General features: G+C 29.9%; 1 protein-coding gene across 1 annotated transcript; it reads right to left on the reverse strand.

Moving 5' to 3' along the window:
- Positions 1 to 4,454: 4,454 nt before the first annotated feature.
- LOC108341018 (uncharacterized) lies at positions 4,455 to 8,932 on the reverse strand. The gene is made up of 3 exons (XM_017578621.2): positions 8,610 to 8,932; positions 7,919 to 7,978; positions 4,455 to 5,032 (listed from the first exon to the last, which is right to left on the reverse strand). Exons 1-3 carry the CDS (start codon positions 8,853 to 8,855, stop codon positions 4,721 to 4,723), a joined length of 618 nt encoding a protein of 205 aa, XP_017434110.1. The 5' UTR covers positions 8,856 to 8,932; the 3' UTR covers positions 4,455 to 4,720.
- Between the last annotated feature and the right edge of the window lie 1,641 nt (positions 8,933 to 10,573).

Genomic DNA, 10,573 nt, shown 5'->3' on the forward strand with positions numbered 1-10,573 from the left:
TAAAACAAACTGATAGTATGTATGTAAACGCAAACATTATCTCATAAACCAGTTTTGTAAGGTTGAATTAGATTTAAAGATCACTTCTTCTTAACATGGTATAAGAGTCATGATTTGATGTTTGTTAGATTTATTCTTCCACTTACTATTGGATCATTTGTTAATATATAGTCTCATGTCCACATTAATTAAAGATGTTAAAGATATATATTTTTCTACGTGAAGATGTGTTAAAGATTTCACGTAAAATAAAATAAAAGTAAAATAGAAATAAAACGAGTTTATAATACTTAGATATAAATTTTTTCTTACAAATCAGTTTTGTAAAATTAAATTAAATTTAAAGTCTTCTTTTTAATAAACATGGATAAAAAATTTAAATTAAAGACAAATTTAAAGAAAATATTGTGATAAAATTGTTGTAAAACGGAGCATACATCATATGCAATAATAGGTTGCAGACATAAATCTCTTTTTTTTAAGGGACAAATTCAATTTAGCCATTTAAGTGGTAAGGTTAGGCACAAGGACAGAGGGCTTTTATGAGACAGGCCTAGCAATAGATAAAACAAATTGAGACTTCTTTATCACCATATCTCATATCTAGCCATGAAAGTCTGTCTGAATTATTGAAGATGCTAATCTAGCAAGTTGCACACTCAAGAGAACATAGCAATTTGGTAGCCACACAATCGAACTTTAAGGATTTGGTTCACTCCCTATTCTGGAATAAATCTCCGGCTACCCTTAAAATGTTTTACTAAATATGTCACATATGCCGTGATGTGATCCCAGACAAGCATTCTCCTGTCAAAATTCTTATAACTGTGATTTGAATACCACTTCATCAACTCGATCTACTTTAATTCCTTATAAAAATACCTAATATGGTGTTTTTGCTTCTAATTCATGAAGCGGTTCCGTAGAACTAGAAATAACGTAGATAAGCATAGGGATACGTGTAATAATGTATTCACCAATCAAATATTCATACTTCATCATTGTTCCTCAAAATTTTTTTGAGAGTGACTGTTTAATTAATTCAGAAACAAAATTGCAGTTTTACGAAGTATGGAATAGGGGAGTGAACTTATCTGCTCATTACCCATTAGAACGATTACTACATTCAACTGATTCGAACAATGCTCAATCAGATTATGAGTTCTTATTCTTTTGTTACTAGAAATATTTGTTACTAGAAATATTTATCTTAGAATAATTACTAGATGTCAACACTAGATTGACCGTTCATAGGACTCGGCAAAAAAAACTAATTTGTACTGAACTATAGTTAACTGTACTTTATAATCCTAAAAAAAACTAATCTATTTTTACTAAAAATTTAAATATACTGTTTTATAGTTTAGTTTTTAAAACTGAACTTATCACATTTTTAGTTCAGTTAACTGTAGGAGAACTGTACTGTGCTTTTTTATCCCTCTCTCATTTCCAACTATTTTTGAAATGTGACCCTCCCTTAGCTGATGCGGCGTTGCCCACCACAATTGTAACTCCAACTAGTTCATCAAGTATAGAGTCTTCTTCTCAAGAAAATAATTGTAACTCCAACAACCATGTAACTCTTACTGATATCCAAGAGAGATAACAATATAGAATCATTTTCACTGTAAAAATTGCTGCCATTTTATATGCTGATGTTTATTGAGTTATGTTTATCCACTGCCAGTCTTATTTTCTAGATAATCAAACATTCAATATAATAGTAATCCTTTAATGATGGCCTTTAATAAACTATCTGGCAGTAGTGCTTAATTATGGATAAAAGCGGATGATGAAAATTCTAGAATAAAAAGCACTGTACAATAGAAGCCTTTGGAAAGAGAAAATGACAATGGATCAGACGTCAAATTGTAGAAAATAAAGTAAGTAGTCAATATTGACGGTTCAATATAAGATGAACAGTCAGAAGCCAAAACTGCTAAACTTGTAACATATTTCCAACCTTGATTGAAATCACTGATTGATGGGACTAATTTAAAATATTGTAACAATTTACTATACTATAACTGAACTAACTGAACTAAAAATTAGTTCAGTGCAGTTTGTCCGAACTGTTTTTTGGTTCAGTTCAGTTCAGGTGAACCATTTTATAGTTAACTACAAATCTTTATAATACAATGCAGTTCAGTATACTTTGCCCACCCCTAACCATTCATAGTAGGCAATGGTCCTTACCGGACCTTCTTCTAATAGTAAATGGCATAGAAAAAAGTCTTTTTTTTAAGAAAAATTCCTTCTAATTATATTTTTTTAAGGGTGATAAAAAAATATAAATTCTTAAATTCAGAATAAAATTGTTTAAATTTATATTATTTTAAGTTTATTTAAATAATTTTACCACAAATCCAAATTTATATTTTTGAATATTGAGTAAACTTCAATTAAGTAGATTTGAATTCAATATAGAATACATAATATTTTAGATTTTAAAAATTCAAAATTAAAATATGTCTAGATCATTTCAATTTTAGTTGGATAAGTTTAAATAAAGTGCACGGAGTCAGATTTAAGTATGGTTAAGGTTAGATTCAAGTTTTCCAATATTAAGTTGTAAAAAAAAAAAAAACAACACTAAAGTCAAGCTAGAGAAAGTTAGACACAAGTCATGTTAAGTAAACAAAAAGTTATTTCAATATAAGTTTAGTCTTAAGTTGGATCATACCAAGTCAAGCTAGATTAGACCAGACTTAAGTCACTTTTAATCAACTCCGATTCAAGTTGAAACAAAATCTTGTGAATGACAAAGATCAAACTAAATTAGGTCAAGGTAAGGTCAAACTAGATCAAACCCATGATTAATTCAAGCTAAATTAGTTATTTTTTATTTTCTTTTTCCTCTTGCAAGTATTGTAATGTATCAATCTATATTAAGATAGTAATTTAGATTGCAACCACATTTAGCTCAATAGAATTACATGGTCATATCATAAATTTTTCCTATTGTAAGAAAAGTAGTAAGACAACATGTAATAAAGATATAAAAGAAAATACTAAATTTTTGTGAATGTTGATAAAAATAATAAAAACAAAATTATGAATAGGATGTTTGACTTAATCAGTTATGAAGTTCTTTTGAAAAATGATATTATATTATATATGATTAAATTATTCTCAGACTCGACTAGAATTGTTTTAATAGAATATATGTCAATCTATTACGTTTACATATATTTAATTTCTATTTGTTCGATTAAAATGATATTGTACTAATTGTATTATTCATAATCAGCTATAGTAATTTAATATTAACCTGTAATTAAGCCACATGACCTAGATTAATGCACATAAGAGCCAATGCACAATACTATAAATAATATATTTTGTGAGAAATATTAATGATGTTTATTAATGATTATATTTGTTGTTAACTAATGCACTTGATTGACTTAGCATTGGAGTATCTCGAAAAAAACGATGAGTATCTCGAAAAAGGACGAATATTTTTAAAATCGAAAGCTTGAAGTGTTCAAAGTGCTTTTGAAATCAATATCCCTGTTCCATTCAACAAAAATAACAAAAATAAGATATCTATGATTGTTATGGTTGACATTGGTTTCACAACTCCACAAGCAACGAAAGAATATTTGAGAATGTATAAAAAAAAGGTAAGAAACTAAAAGATAAAGCAAATTAACTAAATAAAATAATAAATATCAACAAAAGCACTTTTCATATTGTATTGTAAACAAATATCCAAAAGCACTTTCGTTAGCAACTAGATTTTCAAGTGGACGAGGGCCAATTCCACATAAATTAACTAAGGATTCATCTTCAACATATAAAGATGGTTGAGCCATATATGCCAACTTCCTCATTTGAAGACTTCCATAACAACAATCTCCGAGTTCCCTCCACAATGAACAAAAGAAACAGATGCTACTGAGTTGAAATATGTTCAGAATTGACATATTTTCAGTGCATATTCTCGATCAGCATAAAATTTTAAAAACACTTCTGACACTGCAATGGATATAAACTAAAAAAAAAAATGTCAGATAGAGCTGCACCTTCATAACTGACATTATTTTCAGTGTATAATTCTTATTTCTTCAATTTAATGTGATAGAATAATCTTCACTAGTTTTAAACATGTTTGGCAATATGTAAAAGAGGAGAGGAACAAAGGGAAGTCAATAAACCCAACAAATAGAAGCTCCCACTTAACTTTACTTTGTTTCCATTTTCAAACATTTGAAAAGTAAGCACTAACACCCTTTTGTTATTTTTTACCATTTATTGTGAACTATTAGTAAACATGAAATAAAATGAAAACAGAGAAACATTTGCTTAATTATTTGTGAAAATAGTTAACAAGGGTCTCTCGAATCAAACACACCCTCAACAATTCCTTCCCTTAATAAAAACTACAAGGACGGCATCTCATTCAATTTTGAAATCAATCAAAAGAAATTCTTAAGCATAACTTAACAGGAAAAATAAAACATTGTGACATATCAGAATTACATAACATTAAATATGATATACACATATCTGTGCAATAACAGGAACTCGGGGATAGACTAAATGAAAACCTTGTTGAAGACAGAAGGTGAAGCAAACAAAAGAATATTTTGCATCGTCCACACAAGTAAAGTTCAGGCAGCGAAATACATGATATCTACTAATGTATTTGGCTATTGATAACAAGTTGAACTTCCCTCAAATTCAAGATAGTTAGCAACCTAAGAAGAAAATCTCTCTAGAGCTTGACCTCAACATCAACACCAGCAGGAAGATCTAGTTGCATAAGTGAATCTATTGTTTGAGCAGTAGGATACAGAATATCAATGAGACGCTGGTGAGTTCTGATCTCGAAATGAAACCGAGCATCCTTGTGTACGTGAGGGGATTTAAGAACACAGTAGACTCGCCTCTTGGTTGGCAATGGCACAGGTCCCATCGTTTTTGCATTGGTAGTCCTTGCTGCATCTAATATCTGCTTGCAGGAATCCTCAATCAAGGGCACCCAGTAAGATCTAAGCTTGATTCTAATCTTCTGCTTTGGTGCCATCTAAGAATAGTAATAAAACAATATTATAAGAGGATTTAATTTTATGAGAGTACATAAAAAAAGAAAGGCATCTGAATGAAATGTTTATTCTAATTTCTGGTTAGAGTAAAGAAAAACAAATCAATGGTTTAATACTCAAAATCTCGTACCATTGAGTTGCTTTTGCACCTTTCAACTGAACTTACAGATAATTTCACAAAGGAACTAATGAAAAATAAGCTAACAGCATGCTTAGTTCAACATTAATTGAAAGCCCAAAATAATAGAATTGCCATATAAAACCCCTCTCATCCATGAAGAACAAGAAAATATCATAGCAAATATTAATAATCTAACTGTTATTAGCAGCCTATGCTACATTACTTATCCCGAAAAGTAAAAAAGTTTAGGTTTTTACTACATGAAATGTGTAGTACAGAATTAAACTATTTATAAACTTTGGAAGATTTCTTAACACATCCTCAAGAACAGTGATTCGAGAATATTAGTTTCCAATGCAGCGACCATCTATTTCCATAATGCTCAACTATAAATATTATCAAAGTGATCACAGTAAAGAATCACAAAGTACACAGTAAAGAATCACAAAGTATGTTTCATGATGTTAAAATGCAGTAGAACATGCTGAGTGAGAGCTTAATTTTTTTTTATTATAAAAATTCATGATTACACTATCATGAAATAAAAAATCATAATACCTCATTTTGACAACTAAAACAGTTCAAAACAGATAGTTGATAAGAGTGATTTTGATGGTAACTGAATCTACTGTGGACACAAATAGAGAATTTACTCAGGGAACAGCGCTCATATTAGAACAACAGGTACAAAGTATTGGAATTAAGAATGAAACAACCAAACAGAGAGGCAATTTTTGAACATTGGCAACAGCCATCCCAAGAGTACCCCAAATGATTGCCAACCTCACTCATTTACTTCTTTCTGTATATATATTCCACAGAGCCTCTAACAAAATTCTTTCTACATTAGCTGCTACCAATACAAATTTTTAATAGCCATTGAAAAACCCTCTTTTTCCATATCCATATAGGAGTGCCTAACAGGTTCTAATATTGCCTTTACCTTTCTCTACATTCAACAACCAACTGTCCAACAAAACAAAGTAAAACAAATTTGTAGAGAAAATCCAGTATTTGACAAACAAGATATCAGAGACCACGTTTAGCCACATTCTTCAAGAAAGAAACATTTGCACCAGTTGGACAACTTCCTAGGACTGTAGTCTAAGGACACTACTGTAAGATTACATCTTAAAACCAGCAGACATTAAAGGAAGTTGTCTAACATATATACTAGTTACAACCCACTGAGATAGGCAAAATGGAACTTCCCAATAGTTACCAGGCCCTCTATGAACTTGATTGCCATTTTTTCGAGCTAAAGTTGTTGGGGCCTCTATATCATGCAGAGCAAGGCCCATTTTGATAAATTAGGGGTGAGGGATACAGCACTAATAGGCCATCAAGTATCATGGAATACGAAATGGATTCATATATTCATCGTCATAGCTGTCAAACCATGAACTATACAGAGAATACTTGGTTTTTGAAACGTAAATAGTAACTTTTTTCTCAATTTAGAATGTACACGTGATTCATCGACACTTAAAACGTTAAAAAACTGCATACATCATAATGGACAAGTAAATTGTAATGGTACTAGAGCACACAAGCCAAAAATTCATAATTGAAACTCAACAGTGTTGATTCTTTATGAGTTCCTGCAAACTGATAGTTCATCCTAAATGAACTACTCCACATTGTTTGTGGATATTGAATGTGTTGAAAATCTCATATTGACTAATATTATGACTAAATCATGATATATAAGGGAGTGCAAATCTCATCTAATAAGCTGATTTTGTAAGGTTAAGTTACACTTAAAATCCACTTTCTATAAAATGATAATTATAATTTGTGTAATTTATTTAAAGAACATAGTATGCTATCAGGAAACATCATTTTGTCCTTCCTTTTAGCCTTAGGGCAAAGTAAGTGATTGCATGAAGACTATGTTTTGAAAGAAAAAAGAAGAGGCAATGATATAGCTAAATAAATTGAATGGAGTATGAGAATGGCTGTATGAAGTCTCTGTTTCTAGGTGATGAAAACAGAACTTGAAAGCCAAATAGGAGTTTAGAGCAAGTGAATGACCTTATGAAGCCACTATATCAGAAGAAGAATGTAATAATAAAAAAGAGTGCATTAAGAAAAACTCCTTTGTTTCACTTTTATGTAATAATTTATACCTTTATAGGTTTCAGTTTCTCTGATGAGAATTGGTAAAAAATAAAAAGCAACAAAGTTAAAAATATCAAAAGATGCTAAGACATGATTCATCCTGGGATACAGAACCCCACCAATTTATGTATTATCACACGATTCAAAGCAATAAGTGATTCATCACATGATATAAATTGCTACATTGCTGAATTGAATCAAATTATGCATCAAATTACGGAAAGTGCAATCATGTGATTTTAATAACCTTTCAAATATATTCATGAAACATATTTCAGCCAAAATTATAACTTAAAAATTGTCTAGTACAAGCATAACTGGTCAACAATAATATTGAGAGTCATGTCACATCGTCAGGGAACTATGCCATATGACTATGAGGAGTCAAATATTCACTCCTGACTTATTGGCTACCATCAAATACAACTCATTTAACCTCTTACCTGATTTACCAAACACTATTCACAAATTAAAATGTCCAATCATTTCTTATTATGATTCTTCAACGATTTTTACTGGATATAATTCACTTGAAATTTGAGCCTTACATGTACAAGATAAAGAAAACCCCCGAAATGAAACAAATATTAAATAGCAACTGGAAATGAGGAATTGAACAACATACTGCATCTGCATCAGCGCCAATGCTAATTGCCGAAGTGCTCGGAGTCCCCAATTCACCAACCTAAAACACCAAAATATTGCATTAACAAGGATACCAACTGCACCATGCCACCTAACATCTAACCGCCCACCGCCCACTTCACTCATGAGCTCAAAACATTAATGATATGTTGTTTGAATGGGAGAAAAGACATTACAGCGGAAATGAAACAGATAACAATGTAGTTTCCTTTGTTCAGTTAAAGGGAAAGTGGAAATCAAGGGGAGAACAATAATCAACTTGAACAAACAAATATTCAAATTTTTTCCCCACCCATTTTCTCTTAAATTTAAACAAACTTTCCTCCCTCGTTTTCCTTCCGCACTACTCAACATGTGTAAGGAAAACTACTACACAAGCTAAACCATAATAACATTAAACTCAGTGCCATTGTACTTCCTCAATCTCCAACCAAACAAACAAGTTATGACATTGCAAAAGACAAAAACAATAACATAGTCGTAAAGTTCATTATTCATTTCATCTTATCTCCCCAAATCTTAAATTATCAACAAACACAATAAACATTGCTTTACAGATAAATAACAAAAGCTGAATTAGTGCATTCTAGAAACACAATTAATCAAGCAATTGAAAAACTCCTAGTAATACATCACCCAATGAAGAAATACCAAACCACACACCCAGAAACCTGATAAGTGGTGGGTTCAGAGTCATCATCAAGGGTTTCTGGAGGTGGGTCCAAGGGATCAGGGGAAGAATCCAACACTTCCGGAGCAACATGAACCACAGTTGATGACTGCAGAGGCTTGGGGCATGTGACCCTCAAGGAGTTACCCGAGAAAAGGCACAAAGATGGAGACTTTAGCTTGGAAGATAGAGAGGGAGAAGAATTGGAGAGAGAAAGAGGAGTAACAGAGAGAGAAGAAACCGCCATAGTAGCTCTTGAACAATTCTATCTCACTCTGAATGAACGAACTCGTGTCAAGCTCTGTTGAAGGTTGTATTCGGACACATGAATTATCCACAATTTATTTTCTTTTCTGATTTTTTTTTCTGGATCACAGCCCGAAAGCCCATTAAATAATGGGCTTTCAATACAACCTTTTACGAATATGGCCCAATTATGTTTTTCATTTCCAAGTTTTAAATGTGAAAGAAATATTTAATTGAAGAAGGAAAAACACTATTAATTATTTGGAACATATATGAATGCATGATTTTCGTCAAACCAGTTCTATTTATTTATTTAACTTCTATTTTGGAATGCTTATTTTAAAATGCTTATTTTAAAATGAGAGTTTGACTAAAGAATTTTATAGATGCTAAATGTTGAGTAGAAGTTAAGAAAACAAACTAGTGTACAAAATCTACTTACTAGCATTAAACAAAGGCTTAAATAAGATTTAAATTTCTTATAAATTAAGATAATTTTAGTTTAAGCTTTTGTTAAAAAAAATTATATTAAATACTCAAAATATTATATTTTTTAATCAAGTATTTGTTGTTTGATTTTGTCAGTTGCATTATCACATTGTTTATGTACCTTGATATGAAAAAATAATAATAAAAGAATGATATAATTAAATTTTGAGTTTTTATAAATTAAAAGACTTTTAATTAAGTTTTTATTAAAAGATGTTGTTTTAAACACTACTAACATAAATATTGTGAACAACACAACATTTGGAGAGAAGTTAACCTAAAGTTATCATTGGTTTTGTTTGAGATCTTAAAAAGAATAATAAATATGGAAATTTTGAATTTTTTAGAATCTTGGATTAGGTAATTAAGATTTTCTTTCTTTTATGGATTTCTAAGGGATTTAATTGATAATCAAGCTCAATAAATGTCTTTGAATATTTGGATTGTGAAGTATATTTTTTATTTAACCTTGAAATTTTCTTACCCAACGCTCGTAAAAAAAAATACAGCTTTTTAATGAGAAAGAAAAAGGTAGACTACCAGATACACGATTTAAAATTAAAGTTATCTCCAATATCTTCTTATAATTTAAAATTGATCCTAAATTAAGTGAAACCAATTCATCACATAAATAACATGTACTTACATATTTATATTTGTTAAGACCAATATTAATTAAATACATATGTAATTTCAATTCAACGCCTTACATTTCACATACTAATTATAGTATTATATTCACAACCAATACTAGTTAACTACATATATAATTTCAATTTTAAATTTGACATACATATAAGAAATTATTCAAATTGATAGAAAAAAAGTATTTCTAATTAGGAAAGAAGGAAAATAGGAGGACATTATTCAAGCAAGTAAAAAAAACAAAGATAATGATAAGAGTAAAAAAAAGTGAACAAAATAATACAAATAAGAAAAAAAATACATAATTCAATTAATATGACACATTATATAACCTAAAATGCTTTTTAAATTGAATGAACAAGAAAAATTCTTAGAGATTAATGTCATTGTATTAATATTATTGTAATAGAATACATACAATTATATATTCCATAATTAAAGAATTACTTCTCAATTTATCAATAGATAACCATGTGTATATTATAGGAAAAACATTGGTTATGCTTTCCTTTTTTAACTAGAGATTTTTGTTTTCTTTTGTAATTACTATGTATAAAACTTAACAAAGAGTTATATACTTACAAT

Source organism: Vigna angularis, chromosome 6 (genome assembly GCF_016808095.1).
Source record: "Vigna angularis cultivar LongXiaoDou No.4 chromosome 6, ASM1680809v1, whole genome shotgun sequence".
NCBI classification, from domain to species: Eukaryota; Viridiplantae; Streptophyta; class Magnoliopsida; order Fabales; family Fabaceae; genus Vigna; species Vigna angularis.